General features: G+C 46.5%; 2 protein-coding genes and 1 long non-coding RNA gene across 7 annotated transcripts in view; 2 read left to right on the top strand and 1 right to left on the bottom strand.

Annotated features, from left to right (window-relative positions):
• Positions 1 to 3,655, bottom strand: part of LOC139050520 (octapeptide-repeat protein T2-like) — a 29,446-nt gene extending 25,791 nt beyond the window's left edge. Inside the window, exon 1 of one of the 2 annotated variants that reach the window (XR_011508919.1) lies at positions 3,233 to 3,573. The gene's annotated coding sequence lies outside the window, so the exon portion shown is untranslated. Of the gene's footprint in view, positions 1 to 3,232 lie in introns of both variants that reach the window. The other variant, XM_070527005.1, reaches the window with a different exon arrangement.
• On the top strand, positions 1,955 to 7,215 carry LOC139050518 (uncharacterized). 4 transcript variants are annotated; one of them, XR_011508918.1, is made up of 3 exons: positions 1,955 to 2,685; positions 5,482 to 5,743; positions 6,383 to 7,215. XR_011508918.1 is itself a non-coding variant. In XM_070527003.1 (3 exons), the coding sequence occupies exons 1-3, from the start codon at positions 2,210 to 2,212 to the stop codon at positions 6,907 to 6,909; spliced, it is 1,218 nt and encodes a 405-aa protein (XP_070383104.1). In that variant the 5' UTR covers positions 1,955 to 2,209; the 3' UTR covers positions 6,910 to 7,215. The 4 variants fall into 4 exon arrangements, 2 of the variants coding, with proteins under 2 accessions (XP_070383104.1, XP_070383102.1); XM_070527003.1 differs by having other exon boundaries at positions 1,955 to 2,641; positions 6,386 to 7,215; XM_070527001.1 differs by having other exon boundaries at positions 1,955 to 2,641.
• Positions 7,216 to 12,504: 5,289 nt separating this feature from the next.
• LOC139050530 (uncharacterized) lies at positions 12,505 to 21,254 on the top strand. Its single transcript, XR_011508937.1, has 3 exons — positions 12,505 to 12,812; positions 19,591 to 19,852; positions 20,488 to 21,254. It is a non-coding gene; the product is annotated as an uncharacterized lncRNA (long non-coding RNA).
• Positions 21,255 to 21,668: the final 414 nt, after the last annotated feature.

Raw genomic sequence — 21,668 nt, 5'->3', positions numbered from 1 at the left:
TAAGGTGCTCTGATACCTGTACTTCAAGGGCACTAGGACACAGTGGAGTGTTCTAATGCAGTTTTTTTATCGCAAATATGGAGTACCCAAGTCACACACTCATAACACCAGACAAAGCAGCGCCCAAACAGGATGAGAGTGAGTAAACGAGGCAGAAACCTCCCAGTGGAGAACTAACATGCAAGCGAGAACAACACTCGCACTGTGCCGAGCCCACAAGGGAATAATCACCATGGAACCCCAGTATGTCAACGGTGGCGGCAGGACTCAGCTCTTTGAGGCCCATGCGGGAGCACTGTTCACACTTGTATACCACCAGAGTTTCAACACCACCCCCAACGTCCAGGTGGTGGCATATAGGGCATGTGGGCAACATGCTGAAACAATCGAACATATCGTCCTTCATTGCAGGCAGCGCTCACCATCACCACAAGGGGACACCGGCATACAACAGGCACTTGGATTCACAACAGACAATGGATGCAGCACAACCGTCATGTCCTTCACAAAGCACTGACTATTACAATGGTGGAGAGTGACACAAATCAGGACGGCAAACCAGTGAAGTGCTCTGTCAGTGCGTGTGTTTTGTTTTTTTCTCCCTCAGCTAGGATGCAAACATTGCATCCGCCCGATAAAAAGGGTGCAGCCACAGATCATTATCATCCTCATTATCAAAGGCATATCTCAGTGCTCATGCAGTACGACATTCCATTTGAAGAAAAGGCGGGTGCATGACGTGGTGCCACATTTGATGTGCACATTCGTACACATTGTCGCTGAAGGGGATATAAAGTTTGCATGGAGTCCACTAGGTAACAAAAAAAAAGAGAAAGGTTTATTTACATCATTAGATACATCCATGTTATGCCGAACATGAATTGACATCCAGTCGGTTCCAGTCTATTAAGGAGCTTGTGACAACTGCTTTCAGTTATCTGCTACACATAGCAATAGAACAAGGGAACTGCACTTTACCGCATGCACATATTGTGTTGCATTCACTGAATACTGTTAGTACAATATAGCACCACATTGTTCTAAACAATTTGAAATACAAATATGGTGCAACCGGAATGCAGTAGAATGGAATGTTAAAGTGCACCCGCATACAGAGAACTAACGGCTGTAGTGATTTTGTTAGTGTTCACAATGTACATGTACTATGGAAGATTAAAGGATGGGCAGAGCAAAAATGAGTGATGACTTCCAATTAATTTTATTTTCATGAAGAATTTAATATATACACCAGTGAAAAAAAAACAAGGCAAAGGAGAGCAACTGATACACATCAGCTGACATGTTCCATTGCATGTGCTCACAACTAATTGCCTCAAAATTCAGCAAGATATTGAAATTCATGTTCCGAGGATGCAACGGAAGGCGCACTAACACATATCACCAAGCTTATTTATCATTTCAGCCTCAATAATTGCAAAAGTTAGGTGGGTCCGATACTTTGCCATCACTTCGCATTCATTAAAAGGAGGTGTGCAATCACAGTTGCAGCAGTGAATGCCCAGATGACCGTCCACAGCATTGTGAACACTGTGGTGCTCATACAAACTGTCATTTGGCAGTCTATCCAGCACATCTTTTTCCACATGTCAGTGGCATTGTATATAACACTCTTTTAATACGGCTATTAGTTTTCCTCCGCCTGTGTGGGCTGTGAACAGCATCAAAACGCGCCGTTACCAAATCGACCAAGCTTCAACCCTTGCAGGCCACAGGAGTAAAGAAAAGTGCCAGTCCCATCTATATTCCATAGGCATTCATGTATTTCTTCCCTGATATAGCGAACACGGCTAAAATGAAGAAACAGATATATGAATGAAAAAATACATCTGGAATGAACTGAATAGCTGTGCATAGAAAAAAAAGAGAACAAAAAACCGTCTTCCTAATGATGATGGAGTAAGCAATGATCGCATACACTGTACACAGCGCACCGTTTTAACAGAGGAGCTGTTCTTGGTCGACCCTGTACCGTCGTGCTGCTTGGCGTCACGCTGGTCACGTGACCTGGGAGCGAGAGGGGCAAGAGTGAGGTGCGCCGCGCCGAGAGTGAGCCAGACGGCTGCGCGGCGCGAAGGGGGCGAGTGCAGCAGCCAATGCGCGTTTGCCAAAAGTAGGTCAATATAAATGAGAAGCTCGGTGGGTCATAAACAAAAGAAGTCCGTTCTTGCTCCGCGTTCGTTCTTCGAGAATGGCCAAGACTGTTTATACTCCCGAGGAAGAAGCTGCCCGACGTGATCGCCAGCGAAAGCTTGCGCGGGAACGGGCCCGCCGTCGCAGAGCCAACCCCGAAGTCCGCGCAAGAGAAGCCGAAGCTAGACGACTTCGCCGAGAGGCTAACCCCGAAGCGTACGCAAGAGAAGTCGCAGCTCAGCGACAACGGATGCAAGCCCACCCGGAGCTACGGGCTAGAAAGGCAGAAGTCCAAAGGCAGCGCCGAGAGGCCGACCCCAAAGTGCGCGCCCGGAACACAGAAACACATCGGCAGCGCCGGAACAATGTTCCTGGACTTCGAGAGAGTGAGGCCGCAGAAGGGCGCCACCGGAGGGAGATTGCTACCGGCGGCGCCGACGGGCGGTTGAAGATGGAATTCTTGGAATGGCATTTTGGGCAAAGCTGCAAGGTGTGCGAGAGGCTTTGGTTCGACAGTAGCCTGACCCAACTAAAGTGTAGTAGTAGTTATCGAGGATTTCGACATCAACATTTTACGGGAGAACTGGATCGTAGTACAGTGCATGCGCGCACAGAGTTTAGATTAACGTGTTTTAGCAATGCGTGGGGCAAGCAGCCAACTACGATTAGGGGCACCTGTGTTGACTTGTGGTCTTCACGAACGTGACTGGCCTGCAGCCGACATATGTGCGCTGCTCGCTGTATACCACAGCAATCACAAAGCCGTGCCCATGCGGTGTAAGCGGCGACAACGGCGTCAGGAGAACGGTATATCATGGAAGGAACTCAAGCTTCAATGACGAGGCAAGACCAACAACACAAACGGAACGCCCCGATAATGAATGAGATAGGAGGCAAACTTAAAGAAAAGCTACGGCCAGTGTTCCACTCCCTGAAAACTCAAAGAACAGCTCCGCTGTTCCAACAGTTCTCACAGAATTAATAGAGCTGGGCTTAATTTTTTTATTAGCTACGACAATTCATGCGTGCGCTCAAAAAGCACATCAATGTCATGGTTAGATATGCATTTATATATACGTACTTTCTTTCGTGACAGAAGCCATGTAGGACGACTATCCGAACCGTGGTTTGCTTCTTTTTACTGGCTGCTATCGCGAAAGAGGCCAGGCACCAGATGCACGTACAAGAAATGGGTTGACTCGGACAAGAATGCTTCGCAGCTTGGGCTCTCGATATCGCTACGAGGAAGAGTTCTCGAGCTCTCCCGGTTCTTCTATCCGTAGCCGCCCGCTGTAGTCGCTGGAAGGCCGCGATTTTGAAGCGATACCTCCCACTTGATTTTAGGTCGCTCATATCAGCCACCGGTCCCGCTCGGTCGATCGCCTGATTTCAGTGATAACGAGATCGGAGCGTCGCTCTTACCGCCAACGTTGCACAAAAATGAATAGCAATCATGATAGCAATAGAAAAAGCACGGCTACATCGCTGTCAAAGTGGCCATGCCCAATCATATGGCCCAATCGTGTCATGCTTTCCGTGCGCTGTCGTGATAAGTATCTAGTAGCGATGGTCGTGATGTCGCTCGTGAATTTCTTCGGCTAGCATGACCAAGCCAAGCCAAGCGTCAAAGCAACAGCTATGGTGGCTGAGTGTTGGCGAGTAGGGAGCTTGCGCGGAGTTTGTGAATTTGTAAGCCAGGAACCGGCCGAAGAAGGACCTCTGTGTTGCCTTATCGGTGTGATCGTGGGACTTCCGTGTTGGTCGTCTAGCATTCCCAACCTAATTCACAGTCCAGCCGCCTTCCTACGCAGCACGCACGATCCTGTAGCATTGTCAACACAGCGACAGTCGCTCGCAACACATGGATTCAGAATCTCCGATAGTAGCCAGATATCAGTTTGGCAAGTATTGGTCATTCATTAAGGAGGGGGGGGGGGGGTATTAGTGTCCATTTCGGCCTCCGCCGATTGGCTGGATCTGCGCCGGTGAGAAGGAGACTGGTTTAAGGCGCCCGTCTCCCATCTCACTGGTACCCCAACCCAGCCAATCGGAGAAATGAATGAACAATCCATACTCTCCCTCCCCAGAGGGGGAGAGGGGTGTGACGCGTGAGAGCGCCTTTCGCTCCGCATCGTGTAGGGGAGGGTGGAAGGCTGAAATTCACGTTTAGCGAGGAAGTGCGGCTATTAAAAGAGCGCTACGGAGGCATAAAAATGTTATGGAATTGGGGCTTACAATCGGAAATGCAAAGTTGGGTTGAAACATGGCCAAGGCTGGAAGTAAACCTAAGAGCAGAATGTAGATTAATTCGTTAGCATTGGGAGCTCATCAAAACAAAATATAACGTGAAGTGGTATAAGGAGACATCGAATAGGCTTTTATTGAGAAATCAACCTCTCTATATGGCTTTGATAGATTACAAAAAGGCATTTGATTCAGTAGAGATACCAGCATACAGTCGTAGAGGCATTACGTATAATCAAGGAGTACAGACCACCTACATAAATAAATGGGAAAATATCTACAGATATTGCACAGCTACCTTAATTCTGCACTAGAAAGGTAGGAAGATATCTATAAAGAAAGGGGTCAGACAAGGAGACACAATCTCTCCAATCCTATTCACTGCATGCTTGGAAGAAGTATTCAGGCTATTAAACTGTGAAGGCTCAGGAGTAAGGATCGATGGCAAATATCTTGGCAACCTTCGGTTTGCCCATGACATTTGGCTGTTCAGCAATACTGCAGACGAGTAGCAACAAATGATTGAGCATCTTAACAGAGAGAGTGAAAAAGTGGGGTTGAAGATTATTATGACGAAGACAAAGATAATGACGAATAGCCGGGCAAGGGAACAAGTGTTCAGGATCGCCATTCAGCCTCTAGAGTCTGAGAAGGAGTGTGTTTACCTCGGCTCGTACATCTCCAGCTGGTCACTGACGGTGGTGCCATCGGTGCCGCAGAAGTTTCCTGGATCACGCGGATGCACGAGTACGACAGTCGACACAGGCATTGCAGAACTAGGCACCGTCTCCTGCGATATCTGTGAAGAACCAAAGCGACGGCCACTGCGAAGTTCCATTCCGAGTTGTTACCCCGAACCTCCACCAAATGCTACGAAGAGGAAGCCCGATGTACAAATATATATACAACTATTTATATGGGCAAAAGTTAGTGGTAATCACGCAGGCTGGTACAAAGGTCACAGCTCTAGGAGACAGTCTACCACTTCCTCTTTGTGTCCCTCTTGTACGCCAATCCTGTCCAAATGCACCATAACAATATGTTGCTTTATGCTTTATCATATGTTCTCTCTCTCTCTCTGTCTAGGTTGTAAAGTTAGATCTTGCGGATTGCAGTAGGCACCGGTCAGTGCCTGCAAGCTCCACAGCAGTCATGCAAGGGGATGCTGCTACACAGTGTGACCAGAAAGCAGACATTGTTTTCAAGTCCACATGGTGTGAGGAAGCCATCTCCAAATCAACGCAGACTGAGTTATTCACTCTGAAGGTCTCCAGGTGGACGCAGTCTGATGATCTGGAAGAAAGCTGCTGTGCCTCTGCACTGCTGGAACTGCCATTGCCAAGCAAAGGTACGAATAGCTACATGGACTCATTGGTATGGCATATTCTACTTTGTTGTAGTGCAGGCAGAAGAACGGGTACAAAGAAAGGCACCTTAGGCAAAAACACAGTACTGCAAACACGTAATGGTGTGTGTTTGTCTAATGTGCCTTTCTGTGTGTTTCTTTATGCCTGCGGTACAACAAAATAGAAGCAAGGGTACACCCTCAAAGCATTGTAAGTGAATAATCATCATCAACGATGTATTTATGGGGGCACTAAAAAGAAATGTTAACTTAGACTGGATTTCAAAATTGCATATCTGCAATGCCGCAAACACGAGTCTTACCATGAGTGGAGCCTTGTGATATTGCAAGATTTGGACAGCATCTACTTGGCATTAGTGAATATAAATGTGGCTCTAACACACGCAAATATCTTCAAACTCTGTGATGGAATAATCGTGTACTTATGTGGCAACTCGGACCCAAAAATTAAGAGGAACTTGCTTGAGTTTGCTTTACTAATAAGTAACTCTGCTGCCAAAAAAATTCAGGTCGAGTTTTGAAAGAATGCATGCTTCACCTGAAAAGTGTTTCTCTTTACCATTCACAAATATTTAAAGCACCTTCACAGCCTAACAGACTAATCTTTTGGTTTTCTTTCAGCAGTGCTTCTGTTGCCTAGTAATTCAAGGAGAACCAACAATGGAGTGCAGCAAGATGCAGAAGTTGACAATATCACAAAAGAGGACTATATACTTGGGCTGGATGCTGACACAGCTTTGAGGACACATACAGAAAGCTCTCCCATAGTCAATGCAGGGTCAGCAGTGATTGCCTATGCCTGCACATTTTGCTCACTTAAGTTCGAGGAGCTGGAGGCCTTAACATCCCACGTACTGACGTGCCCGTGGCCTGAACCATTCCAGTGTGTGCTGTGTTCACAGACCTGTGCAGATTGGACAGCAACACTGGGTCATCTCACATCTCACCTTGACAGCGCCTTGGCGAAGTGCCCATTCTGCGAGTACATATTTGATGGTAGGAGCTCGACCATTATGAGGCACATGCAACGGCTACATGTGCGTGTCAAGGCATTCATGTGCAACTTCTGCAGGGCGACGTTCGTCAACAAGCATGACATTCTCGCACACAGCCGTCGTAGGTGCCGTTCAAGGAAGCCATGGGAGTGAGCAGAGAAAGCTTCTATAATTGAGAAAAGTAACATGCTCACTGTAATGTAGCACATAATAGAGAATTTTAGTGAAGGGGATGCAAGCTGCACCTAAGTGTTGGGGGACGCAAGCCACTGGCTGTACAAAAGAACCTAAATCAAGCACAAAAGAATGCGAAGAGCCCACAGTGGTGTTGTGTCCCCAAATGGTTACATGCGGCTTGTTTCCCCTAACCTAAAGCTCTCTAATATATATATTAAACATATACTTTTATTATAACAGACTTCCTTTTTTGTGTGTGTATGTATCTCTGTATGTATGTATGTGTATATATATATGGTGCCTCAGCTAATTTTAGCTGCGGCAAACATAATTACCTTGGTTCTGTCCAGCTGTGGCATTTGCATATCTTTAAACTCTGGCGAAAGTTAGCGGGGACACCCTGTGTGTGTGTGTGCGTGTGTGTGTAGAGGCGTGCGTGCTGGGCATTGACAACTACAGAATCCGTTACTTGTGCTGGCAACACTGTCACAATAAACAAGTTGACTACGACATTCAGGTTCACAGCAGCTTTTGCTTGGTGCTGTGCTCACGTTTCTTGTTCGTGGCATCGAACTGAGGTGTTTCGTCAAAGCCGAAAGGGTCCTTGCTGCCAATTACCTTATTTTGATCAGTCTCGAGGATTGCAGTGAAGAAATCACAGAAATAGTCGCGCTGTGTGTGCCAACATCCTGCCTGCCCAGTGAGCCGCATTGTACTTTTTTTTTAGGACAAACGCCCTTTCAAGCAAGCCATAGGACTTAAAAAGGGAGATGTTTGTGCGCAACGGGTCTCCGAAAGGTGCAAGCTCTTGTTCACGTTGCTCCACTGGTACACGTACAAAACTCGACTATTTTAACCTTCATAGGCAACTCCACAGTGTGACTCGTGTTGTATATCACATATAGCATCTCACAATATATAGGTGGTAATGTCCGTCTTGATTTCAGAAGCTAAGTACGGATATTCTGCACTGAGGCTAAAAAACTAATTTTACCTGGTCAGTGCGACGTCTTGGGATATAAAAACAAATTAGAGTTCTGTCGTGAGTCAGGAAAGCACGTGACGTCTGCGTCCCATGACTGGTGCTTGTTCATGCTTACAGTACGCAGTATTCAAGGTAGCGCTCGGGCTTGTGAACACAGCAGACAACCGCCGCCCGTAAAAATTCTCGAGCGCTAGTGAAACGCGAAAAGTCAATAGCAACCAATCGAACAAAGTTGAGTTTCTTCCACCAGCTTTCCAAATTTTGGTGAAGGCTTTCTTTCAGGCAAAGTCACTTGTATTAGTGTAAGTGCGTGACTTGGAACTGAACTGAACCAGTTGTAATGGAACTTAGGTGTGTGCACAGTTTCAGTAAGTGAACTAGCGGCACTGTGCGTAGGTCGAACGCTCAAAAGATGGAACAAGCGCTGTTTGCTGTTGCTTCTAAATTTCTTGCGAGCAAATAAACTGACAACGCGTTGAATGAGAAAACGGTATCTTTTTGCACCAATAAGTTAAAGCATGCTATGAAAACGATATGTCGCCTCACGGCACAATGTGTCGCTTGATCTACTTCGGACCTTCTGAAAACAGTTACATTAGCGAGAATATTTCTGCTGCCTAAAGCATTAGTAACACTAATGCTGGGGCAGAAAGCTATAAACAAACAAAACCAAAGGAAGCTTAAACATACATCGCTATAATATATTAAGGCAATTGCCTAAACGAAGCACACGCCACGATTTGAAATGCCAGCAAGATTTTGAAAGCAATGTTCTGCTCGCCGGGAAGAAATCCCGAGTGAAGTGTTTCGAACAAACTGGTATAGTAGCAGTCGTCACCTTTTCTCGATGCAAAGTTTCTGATCCTAGTCACTTTCCAATGCGTGTCATCTGCTCCTTTCAAGAAAACCTGAAATCAATCATACATTTCTGTCTCCACCGTGATTACACTAGTAATGGTAAACAAGTCTTCCGACACAAATATTTGTTTTTTTTTTCTTTTTCGGACTTGTGCGCGGCAGCATCACAATGATTTGAGAACTATGAGGCATTCAGCGAATTCTGCAATAGGAAGCCCACTTTCGCTTCAAGCTTGAACCTGGATGGACTGTTTTTCGGCGAGGCCACTAGCGGGCGAGCATTTAGTTGGAGTTGCCAATAATCCAAGCAGAGCAGGACGAAGAGGCCGGCACCACATGTACGTATGACAAAAAAGTGGGTTGACTCGGACAAAAACACTTCACAGCTTGCAACTTATCTCGCAATGTTGCAATGAGCTAGAGAGGTTTCCAATCCATAGCCCCTCTATGAAATCACTCAAAGGCAGCGACTTTGTAGCGATACTTTCCACTCGATTTCATGTTGCTCCTATGAGCCACAGTTCACAGTCAGTGGATCAGCTGATTGTAGTGATAACGTGTGGGAGTGTCGCTCTGACCATAAGATGTCTACCAAGTTGACATTTCCAAATTCTCCCGAGTTTTCCACGTTTTCCCTGAGCTGCTTTGCAAAATTCCCTGAATGAGGCAGAACTTTGTTTTATGTCAATACAGGCCGACACCATGTTGCCTGATGCTGTCACTTTAGTAAGCATGTTGAAACAAAAAATGACTTAATCCAGTTTGAACAGTAAGAAGTAATACTATATTATTCAAAAAAGAACACAGAAGGAAGATGTTAGTAAAATGCGCAGTAAATTATATTCGAATAAATGTAAAATCTATTTCAAATCGAGTTGAACGTTTTCAAATACGAATGAAAAGGGGATGCTGTAAGGATTGGGAGGTCAATCCCACCGCTCGTAACCAGTTGTCAAGATTGGAGTGGGGCATGAATTACATGGTAGCTGGCCCATGCCATCGTCGAACTTATCGACGCTGAGCACGCTGTTGAAGGGAAGGACATGCTTCTCATCGAGAACAAGGAATATGGGTTTATTTACAGTACCTACATAAGGACGTTGCAGTTCATCAGTCTAGCATGACTGCGAGAGAAAGTACTAAGCAGCCGCACAACAGCTGTTTATATATAAACACTCTGTCCTCTCTAGATCCCTAGGTGAACGAAAACGTTCGACTAGGCATCATAGCCGAGCCGCCTTTTAGCGGGAGGGCTTACACACACACACTTTCCCACAGGTTTCACGGTCCCCACCGAGGCCAGACGGTCTTCGCAGAACTCGGGGCTTACGTTTGGAAAGGTGCGTGGAACGGTGCCGCCAAATACGTTCCCTCGAGAACTGCCCAGCTCACGGCAGACCAGGTCGGTGGTGGCGTGTTCAGTAACAAAGCCTGGTTCGTCGAACTCATCTTGGCAATATCCAGCGACGAAGAGTCACGGATGCGGCATATTGTCCTCCGCACACAGTAGACTTAGTGGCGCCATTTGGCTAGAGGATGACGGTGGCTTTCCAGAAAATATCGACGCCGCTGTCGCACCTGGTTGGCAAAACTTTACATGTTGGCACCTCAGCAGGCCGTTCTTATCAATGCATACATAAGTAAATATTTTCGAAGATGACATATTTCTAACCAATAGCAAGCTCATCGGTATAAGGCCTGAACTTTTTCACAACTAAGATTCTCTCTCACCAGCTGGAAAGTCAATCTCAACTGTCCAGCTCGTACACAACATATCAGTGTTTGGTTTCACTGCTTTAGAGAGTATATTTCGGCTTGGATGAGGGACACCTGCATCCGGGCGTGAGCCAACACATTATTATGCGAAGCATATTACCAGAGACCCGCCGTGGTTGCTCAGTGGCTATGGTGTTAGGCTGCCAAGCACGAGGTCGCGGGATCGAATCCCGGCCACGGCGGCCGCATTTCGATGGGGGCGAAATGCGAAAACACCCGTGTACTTAGATTTAGGTGCACGTTAAAGAACCCCAGGTGGTCAAAATTTCCGGAGTCCCCCACTACGGCGCGCCTCATAATCAGCAAGTGGTTTTGGCACATAAAACCCCATATATTATTATTACCAGAGCTCAACCGAGCTCCTCAGGCGCGGCGGTGTCGCCTTCAATACCACGTGACACCGTGATGTCACGGCAGAGGAGAAACGGGGCTCCAACTCGCGCCGTCGCTTGCCTCTGCTAGAAACTCACGAGGTGAGATGCCTCCTGGAGACAGAGCTGCTCGTTGGAATGAGAAGCGAAGGTTGCGGCGTGCTACAGAGACTGATCTTCTAGGTGGTTTGACTCAACTCTCGCAAGGTGGGCTGGGTGGGAATCGAACCAGGGTCTCCGGATTGTGAGACGGAGACGCTACCACTGAGCCACGAGTACAATGCTTCAAAGCGGTACAAAAGCGCCTCTAGTGAATGCGGTGTTGCCTTAGAAACGAGCTGTTTCTGAGGCTCAGGCGTGCGTCGCTTGCTCAGGCGCACATTTCGTTGCCGCGCCGAACGCTGCGTTGCTAGACGCTCACCGCGTCCAATGCAGGGCGCGTAGTCGCTGCGCCGTAGCCCATTGTCACCCCTTGGCGGGTCGACGGGAACCTGGCGTTCCACTCTTGAAGGCGAAGCAGAGTAACGCATGAATTGTTTCTTCGTCTAGCCGAACCAAATATAGCCAAGCAACAGCAGTTCACCAGGCTAAACAGTGGTTCAACAACTAAAATAAAGGCTAGTACGCTTCGCATCCTGGGCTTAACCTTAGCTAAGCCACAGCCATTTTTTTTTCGCTCAAGCTCCTTCGAAAAGGCAGCGGCATGCTTTCTTTCCCATTCATTCCTCAATGTGCGTCGCTCCTTTCTGTTCTCATCCTCCTTCCGCCACGCTTTCGCCCCACAGACTATTTGAAGCATCCTCTTGGTCAGCTATACAGCCAACGTATCATTTTTTGGACTCCCGAGGGGCCGCGAAAACGTCAGAAAAAAAAAAATGAATGAATCTCTTTAACTGCCCTTAAGGGCTCGAATTGCCACAGGCACGTCCGATAAAGCTCTCAAGGCCTTCCAGTACACGCATTAGGCATATCGGGCATATTAGGCGTATATCTCCGCGTGCCAGGCGAGTATAACATCGGCTGTCTACTATCGCGAACAGCCAATTTATTATGCAAACACCACCTGGCACACTTCGGCCTCTGCGGCCCCAACCCACGGGCCGCCCTGCTTCCAGCTGTGATCCGCCCGCAACCGCTTGGGTGCCCTGGAAATCCTGCGCCGCCTGCTTTGATATAACCTCAGGTGCTCTCCTGAGGCCTCCGTTTGTCGGTTACATGTATCCTTCAGGAGCAGTGCTTGTAGAAAACGTATAAGCTATCGTCGCGACTAAAAAAGCGACCCGCGAAATATACAACACCAGTCTGAACGTTGCCCACAGCGATCACCAAATGGGGCGTCCGAAGAGGCGATTAGAGGATTGGTGGACGAAAAGTAGAGAAACGACAAAAAACGGAGACGTACAAAAGCACAGTTAGTCATACGGGATTAGAAAATTTGGATGTGGGAGTTCATAGTGTTTATTTTTTTTATTGTTTTTTAGGTAGGACATCAAACAGCTTGCTGGCGCAACCGACTACCCCGTTTCAAAGGAGACGCTCATAACATCCATCCACCTATCTATCCGGCTAGCATGACAGAGCCAAGCCAAGCGTTAAAGCAACAGTTATGGTGGCCGAGTGTACTCCGTGGTTATGGTGTGGTGTAGAGGAGTGGGGATCTTGCATGGAGTTTTGTGAATTTCTAAGCCAGGAACCGGCCGAAGAAGGACCTCCGTGTTGCCTTATCGGTGTAATCGTGGGACTTCCGTGATAGTCGTCTGGCATTCCCAACCTAATTCACAGTCCAGCCGCCTTCCTACGCAGCACGCACGATCCTGTAGCATTGTCAACACAGCGACAGTCCCAACACATGGATTCTGATTCTCCGATAGTAGCCAGATATCAGTGTGGCAAGTATTCTTGGTCATATATTAACGAGGGGGGGGGGGAGGGGGGTTTAGTGTCCATTTCGGTTTCCGCCGATTGGCTGGACCTGTGCCGGTGAGAAGCAGACTGGTTAAGGGCGCCTGTCTCCCATCCCACTGGTACCCCAACCCAGCCAATCAGCAGCTCAGCGACAGCCGAAATGAACAATCCATACTCCCCCTCCCCAGTGAGGTGGGGGGAGGGGTGCGCGTGTGAAACGCGGTGAGGGCGCCTTTCGCTCCGCATCGTGTACTGGAAGGTGGAAGGCTGAAATTCACGTTTAGCAAATGCAGCCATTAAAAGAGCGCTACGGAGGTATAACAGTGCAATGCCATTGGGGCTTGCATTCAGAAATGCAAAGTTGGGTTGAAACATGGCCAAGGCTGGAAGTAACCCAAAGAGCAGAATGTAGATTAATTCGTTAGCATTGGGAGCTCATCAAAACAAAATATAATATGAAGTGGTATAAGGAGACATTGAATAGGCTTTTATTGAGAAATAGGCAGGGTATAATCAGCCTTTTTATATGACTCTGATAGATTAAGAAAGGGCATTTGATTCAGTAGAGATACCAGCAGTCGTAGAGGCATTACGTAATCACGGAGCACAGACCACCTACATAAATATCTTGGAAAATATCTACAGAGATTCAGTGCAATCTACAATGTTGATCCCTGGTTGTGGAAAAGGATTGTACTCGCAGACAACTTTCTGTGGCTATAATGGGAAAGCAACGGGACGGAGCTTTTGCACAGGTGTTACCACGCTGAGTAGTCCGCCAGCATTTTACAGTGCTTTTGTTTGCTCGGAACAGACTGTGAATCGACGCAGCTTCCACGTTTGCCCAAACGCTGAAGGGAAAAGCTGCAAAATAAGTAAGCTTTTACATTCAGTAGAGTGTTTTGTCTTATAGTCGGATACAACTTTAGAAAAAAGGGGAGGCCCCGCCCAGATGACCGAAGCGGTGAAGTCACTGGCCGTCCGGCGCATGACGTCGGTCCAGAGTGCGCGCCCATTGGTGGATGCTCGTGTGCATCTGCCTCGGAGGAGTAAACGCCCCCTTTTTTCTAAAGTTGTATCCGACTATAGTTAACTGTTGCTAATGAGATGTTTGTTTTCTGTAACGTGGATGAAAACGGACGACTCTTTTCAGATGCTCTCTCACTTATGCACGCTTTGCCTCCGTAGCTTTCCCTTCATAGCCACAGAAAGTTCTCCCCGAGAATAGGTCACCATGAGTATGCTTACTGACCTGGTGAGGCAAAGCAGAAGGGTGGGTCTAAAAATTAATCGGCAGAAAACTAAAGTAATGTTTAGCAGTCTCGGAAGAGAACAGCAGTTTATGACGGGGAGCGAGGCACTGGAAGTGGTAAGTGAATACATCTACTTAGGGCAGGTAGTGACCACGGATCCGGATCATGACACTAAAATAATCAGAAGAATAAGAATGGGCTGAGGTGCATTTGGTAGGCATTCTCAGATAATGAACAGAAGGTTGCCATTATCCCTCAAGAGAAAAGTGTACAACAGCTGCGTCTTACAAGTACTCGCCTACGGGGCTGAAACGGAGTATTATGAAAAGAGTGCTACTTAAACTGAGGACGACGCAATGAGCTATGGAAAGAAAAATGATGGGCGTAAGGTTAAGGGATAAGAAAGAAGCAGATTGGGTGAGGGAACAAATGCGGATTAATGACATCTTAGTTGAAATCAAGAAAAAGAAATGGGCATGGGCAGGACATGTAATAAAAAGGGAAGATAACCGATCGTCATTAAGGGTTACGGACAAGATTCCACGAGAAGGGAAGCGTAGCAGGGGCCAGCAGAAAGTTAGGTGGACGGATGAGATGAAGTAGTTTGCAGGGACAACATAGCCACAATTAGCACATGACCAGTGTAGTTGGAGAAGTATGGTAGAGGCCTTTGCAGTGGGCGTAACCAGGCTGATGATGATGATGATAGGTCACCGACCAGTGAAGGCCCTCCTCTGAATCCAGCATCGGCCTCTCGTATCCAATTCACCTTATTCTTGCTACACATTGCCGATTTCTTGTTGTTCTAGAGAAGCTGCCAGAATTTTTTTTTTGAGTTCTTGGATATTGCAATTGAAGATCTTCGAGAAGAAAGACAAAAGGGCACTGCACTGAACCAAAGCAGTTGTCAAGTACAGCCAGCATTCAGTGAAAGCATACTAAAGGTTCTTGTTGACTGCATCCTTCAGTAGTGAAAAAAAGGACCGCCTACCGAACATTGAATTGATTTATAACTGCTGGTGGAAAGATCAGACTGCTCCAGCACAAAAAATCTTCACTGTATAAAATTAGAAAGGTGGGGGGTATCTGTTCTCAGGTCAGCTGGTGTAGTTAGCCCTTAGAGATTAATATTGCTAGCCTCCTCCAACTTGAACTAACCATTCACTGCTGTGCTCCAAAATCAGCTGAGCCTTGTTTATGTCCTCTAGACTTCGTACGGTTGCTGCCTCAAGCCTCCATGTATATGCCTTTGATGTGCTTTCCGTTTGTTCTTGACAGTAACTATGTGCTATCCAAGCTGAAGTAGACAAGATGCTAATCAAAAGTGTAACTGAGCCCTCTTCAAGTCCTTGGGCGTCGTGGTTGTCTGGGCCAAAAGAATGATAGCAGCTGGCGATTTTGTGTTGACTACCGTCAACTAAACGAGGTCCCGAAAAAGGATGTGTACCCTCTCCCGCGGATTATTAGTGGCCTCAACTGCCTTCGCAGATTGAAACACTTCTTCAATCGACCTCCGATCGCGATATTGGCAGATTTTGGTTGATGAACTCGACCGTCAGAAGACAGCTTTTGTTACATTGGATGGCCTTTACCATTTTAAGGTTATGCCTTTCGGACTTTGTGATGCCCCAGCAACTTTCAAAAGAATGATGGACTCTTTCCTTCGGGACTATAAGTGGTCCACCTGCTTATGTTATCTGGACGATGTCATCGTATTTTCCCCTACGTTTTAAACCCACCTTCAGTCGCTTGGCCACTGTTTTTGAAGTCTTTAGAGAGTCTCGCCTCAACTTAACTCCTATAAGTGCCATTTCGGACATCGCAAAGCCAAAGTTCTTGGCCACCTTGTCAGTACTGTTGATATACATCCTAATCCTGATAAGGTTAACGCAGTCCAGAACTTTCCTGTACTTTGCTCAGCAAAAGATGTAGGCAGCTTTGAGGGCTCATACTCTTATTTTCGTTGGTTTCTTAAAGATTTTGTGGATGTCGCCCAGCCACTGACTGACCTCAAGAAGGACACGGCATTCTTTTGGGGCCGCAAACAAGCCGTCGCCTTTGACACCCTCATCCGTTTGTCAACGCCTCCGATATTAGGCCACTTTGATCTCTTTGCACCAAGTCAAGTTCACACAGACGCCAGTGGCCGTGGCATAGCTGCTGTCCTCGCCAAAAAGCAAAATGGTCGAGCGTGTCATTGCCTACGCCAGTTGCCTTTTCTCCCCTTCAGAGTGCAATTTTTCTATGACCGAGCACGAGTACCTCGCGCTGGCGTGGGCAGTGGCTAAATTTTGCCCTTACTTGTTTGGCTGCCCATTTTCTATTATCACAAACCACCATGTCCTGTGCTGCCTATCGTCACTGAAAGACCCGACTGATCGCCTTGGTTGCTGGGCACTCGGATTACAGGAGTATTCTTTCGTTATGATGTACGAGTCCAGCCGCTTACATCTGGATGCCGACTGCTTGTGTCATCATCACATCAATCCTCCCAACGACGACGAACAGGATGCCAACACTTGCCTTGTGGGCATTTCTGACTTTTGCGACATTGTTAACTGAGCGGCACAAGAACAACTCTCTGCAGTCAATCATTGAATGCCCGACTTCAGGACAATCAGATCACTCCACCAGAATGTTCGTGCTTCGCGACGACATTCTTTATAGACCTAACATCAGCTATGATGAACCTTCTTCCGCAAGCGGGATAGCCGAAAGTGGACGTGGAGGAGCCCGAACGGCGAGACTAGAAATGAAATAGACTTCATACTCTGCGCTAACCCTGGCATCATACAAGATGTGGACGTGCTCGGGAAGGTGCGATGCAGTGACCACAGGATGGTAAGAACTCGAATTAGCCTAGACCTGAGAAGGGAACGGAAGAAACTGGTACATAAGAAGCCGATCAATGAGTTAGCGGTAAGAGGGAAAATAGAACAATTCCAGATCAAGCTACAGAACAGGTATTCGGCTTTAACTCAGGAAGAGGACCTTAGTGTTGAAGCAATGAACGGCAATCTTGTGGACATCATTAAGGAGTGTGCAATGGAAGTCGGTGGTAACTCCGTTAGGCAGGATACCAGTAAACTATCGCAGGAGACGAAAGATCTGATCAAGAACCGCCAATGTATGAAAGCCTCTAACCCTACAGCTAGAATAGAACTGGCAGAACTTTCGAAGTTAATCAACAAGCGTAAGACAGCTGACATAAGGAAGTATAATATGGATAGAATTGAACATGCTCTCAGGAACGGAGGAAGCCTAAAAACAGTGAAGAAGAAACTAGGAATTGGCAAGAATCAGATGTATGCGTTAAGAGACAAAGCCGGCAAGATCATTACTAATATGGATGAGATAGTACAAGTGGCTGAGGAGTTCTATAGAGATTTGTACAGTACCTGTGCCACCCATGACGATAATGGAAGAGAAAATAGTCTAGAGGAATTCGAAATCCCAGAGGTAACGCCGGAAGAAGTAAAGAAAGCCTTGGGAGATATGCAAAGGGGGAAGGCAGCTGGGGAGGATCACGTAACAGCAGATTTGTTGAAGGATGGTGGGCAGATTGTTCTAGAGAAACTGGCCACCCTGTATACGCAATGCCTCATGACTTCGACCGTACCCGAATCTTGGAAAAATGCTAACATAATCCTAATCCATAAGAAAGCGGACGCCAAAGACTTGAAAAATTATAGACCAATCAGCTTACTGTCCGTTGCCTACAAACTATTTACTAAGGTAATCGCAAATAGAATCAGGAACACCTTAGACTTCTGTCAAGCAAAGGACCAGGCAGCATTCCGTAAAGGCTACTCAACAATAGATCATATTCACACTATCAATCAGGTGATAGAGAAATGTGCGGAATATAACCAACCCTTATATATAGCTTTCATTGATTACGAGAAAGCATTTGATTCTGTCGAAACCTCAGCAGTCATGGAGGCATTACAGAATCAGGGTGTAGACGAGCCATATGTAAAAATACTGAAAAATATCTATAGCGGCTCCACAGCCACCATAGTCCTCTATAAAGAAAGCAACAAAATCCCAATAAAGAAAGGCGTCAGGCAGGGAGATACGATCTCTCCAATGCTATTCACAGCGTGTTTACAGGAGGTATTCAGAGACCTGGATTGGGAAGAAATGGGGATAAAAGTTAATGGAGAATACCTTAGTAACTTGCGATTCGCTGATGATATTGCCTTGCTTAGTAACTCAGGGGACCAACTGCAATGCATGCTCACTGACCTGGAGAGGGAAAGCAGAAGAGCGGGTCTAAAAATTAATCTGCAGAAAACTAAAGTAATGTTTAACAGTCTCGGAAGAGAACAGCAGTTTACAATAGGCAGCGAGGCATTGGAAGTCGTAAGGGAATACATCTACTTAGGGCAGGTAGTGACTGCGGATCCGGATCATGAGACAGAAATAATCAGAAGAATAAGAATGGGCTGGGGTGCGTTTGGCAGGCATTCTCAGATCATGAACAGCAGGTTGCCATTCTCCCTCAAGAGAAAAGTGTACAATAGCTGTGTCTTACCAGTACTCACCTACGGGGCAGAAACCTGGAGGCTTACGAAAAGGGTTCTACTCAAATTGAGGACGACGCAACGAGCTATGGAAAGAAGAATGATAGGTGTAACGTTAAGGGATAAGAAAAGAGCAGATTGGGTGAGGGAACAAACGCGAGTTAATGACATATTAGTTGAAATCAAGAAAAAGAAGTGGGCTTGGGCAGGACATGTAATGAGGAGGGAAGATAACCGATGGTCATTAAGGGTTACGGACTGGATTCCAAGGGAAGGGAAGCGTAGCAGGGGGCGCCAGAAAGTTAGGTGGGCGGATGAGATTAAGAAGTTAGCAGGGATGGCATGGCCACAATTAGTACATGATCGGGGTTGTTGGAGAAATAAGGGAGAGGCCTTTGCCCTGCAGTGGGCGTAACCAGGCTGATGATGATGATGAACGAGATATACTGCTTGTCCCTCGTCATCTCATGGTTTTGAAAGCACACTTGTGCAGTTACCATTAAGCAAAAATTTATGTTTGTCGGCATCACTGTGGAATCCTATTTGTTGTGGCTGCTCACCCGCTCATACATCTCAAGCCAGTCATCGAAGTCGGTGTTATCGGTGCCGCAGAAGTTTCCTGGATCACGAGGATGCATGAGTACGACAGTCGACGCAGGAGTTGCAGAACTAGGCACAGTCTCCTGCGACATCGGTGAAGAACCGAAGTAACGGCCACTGCGAAGCTCAATTCTGAGTCGTTACCCCGCACCTCCACCAAATGCTACGAAGAGGAAGCCCGATGTACAAATATATATACAACTATTTATATGGGCAAAAGTTAGTGGTAATCACGCAGGCTGGTACAAAGGTCACAGCTCTAGGAGACAGTCTACCACTTCCTCTTTGTCTTACTCTTGTGTGCACGGTCCTGTTCAAATGCTCCGTAACAATGTTGCTTTATGCTTTATCGTATGATGTCTCTCTCCTCTCTCTCTGTCTAGGTTATAAAGCAAAATCTTGCGGATTGCAGTAGGCACCAGTCAGTGCCTGCAAGATCCACCACAGTCATGCAAGGGGATGCTGCTACGCAGTGTGACCAGAAAGCAGACATTGTTTTCAAGTCCACATGGTGTGAGGAAGCCATCTCCAAATCAACGCAGACTGAGTTATTCACTCTGAAGGTCTCCAGGTGGACGCAGTCTGATGATCTGGAAGAAAGCTGCTGTGCCTCTCCACTGCTGGAACTGCCATTGCCAAGCAAAGGTACGAATAGCTACATGGACTCATTGGTATGGCATATTCTACTTTGTTGTAGTGCAGGCAGAAGAACGGGTACAAAGAAAGGCACTTTAGACAAAAACACAGTACTGCAAACACGTAATGGTGTGTGTTTGTCTAATGTGCCTTTCTGTGTGTTTCTTTATGCCTGCGGTACAACAAAATAGAAGCAAGGGTACACCCTCAAAGCATTGTGAGTGAATAATCATCATCAACAATGTATTTATGGGGGCACTAAAAAGAAATGTTAACTTAGACTGGATTTCAAAATTGCATATCTGCAATGCCGCAAACACGAGTCTTACCATGAGTGGAGCCTTGTGATATTGCAAGATTTGGACATCATCTGCTTGGCATTAGTGAATATAAAAGTGCCTCGAACACACGAAAATATCTTCAAACTCTGTAATGGAATAATAGTGTACTTATGTGGCAGCTCGGACCCAAAAATTAAGAGGAACTTTCTTGAGTTTGCGTTACTAATAAGTAACTCTGCTGCCAAAAAAAGGTCGAGTTTTGAAAGAATGCATGCTTCATCTGTAGAAGTGTTGCTCTTTATCATTCACAAATATTGAAAGCACCTTCATAGCCTAACACATAATCTTCTTGTTCTCTTTCAGCAGTGCCTCTGGTGCCTAGTAATTCAAGGAAAACCAACAATGGAGTACAGCAAGATGCAGTAGTTGACGATATCACAAAAGATGACTATATACTCGGGAATGATGCTGACGCGGCTTTGAGCAAGCAGACGGAAAGCTCTCCCATAGTCATTGCCTATGCCTGCACGCTTTGCTCACTGAAGTTCGAGGAGCTGGAGGCCTTAACCTCCCATGTACTGACGTGCCCGTGGCCTGAACCATTCCAGTGTGTCCTGTGTTCACAGACCTGTGCAGACTGGAAAGCAACGCTGGTTCATCTCGTATCTCACCTTGGCCGCACCAGCGAAAGGTGCCCATTTTGCAAGTGCATATTCGATGGTAGGAAATCGAACATGATGAGGCACATGCAACGGCTACACGTACGCGTCAAGGCATTCATGTGCAACTTGTGCAGGGCCACGTATGTCAGCAGGGATGACATGCTCGCACACAAACGTAGGTGTCGTGCAAGGAAGCCATGAGAGTTAGCAGAGGAAGCTTCTATAATTGAGAAAAGTAACATGCTCACTGTAATGGAGCACATAATAGAGAATTTTAGTTATGGGGATGCAAGCTGCACCCAAGTGTTGGGGGACGCAAACCACTGGGTGTACAAAAGAACCTAAATCAAGCCCAAAAGAATGCGAAGGGCCCACAATGCTGTTCTGTCCCCCAACGGTTGCCTGCAGCTTGTGTCCCCTAACCTAAATCTCTCTAATATATATATTAAACATATACTTTTCTCATAACAGACTTCTTTTTTTGCGTGTGCATGTATGTATGTGTTTATATATGTATGGTGCCTCAGCTAATTTTAGCCAGAGTTTAAAAATATGCGAATGCCACGTAGCTGGACAGAACCAAGGTGGGGTTGTTTGCCGTCACTTGGAGATACTCAAATTAATTTTAATTCTGCCTACTTAGATAATTATTCTCAATTGATTATGCAACTTCTCAATCAAATGTTATGATTAGATTAAAAATGCCAATGAAAAAATTGGAGAGCGACATGAAAACCTCTTGATACAGCTTTCTGTTGCTCAATATGTGCTCCATAAAAGTTTTTCAGAGTGGAAAGAATTACGTAAAGGCATGCAAAATCGCCACGCGACCGGCCGCTCGAGGCACTTTGCGTGCATTCGTGGGCTTGTTTCGCATTCAGA

This window comes from Dermacentor albipictus, chromosome 10, assembly GCF_038994185.2.
Source record: "Dermacentor albipictus isolate Rhodes 1998 colony chromosome 10, USDA_Dalb.pri_finalv2, whole genome shotgun sequence".
Classification (NCBI taxonomy): domain Eukaryota; kingdom Metazoa; phylum Arthropoda; class Arachnida; order Ixodida; family Ixodidae; genus Dermacentor; species Dermacentor albipictus.
This window is presented reverse-complemented; position numbering and strand designations above follow the sequence as displayed.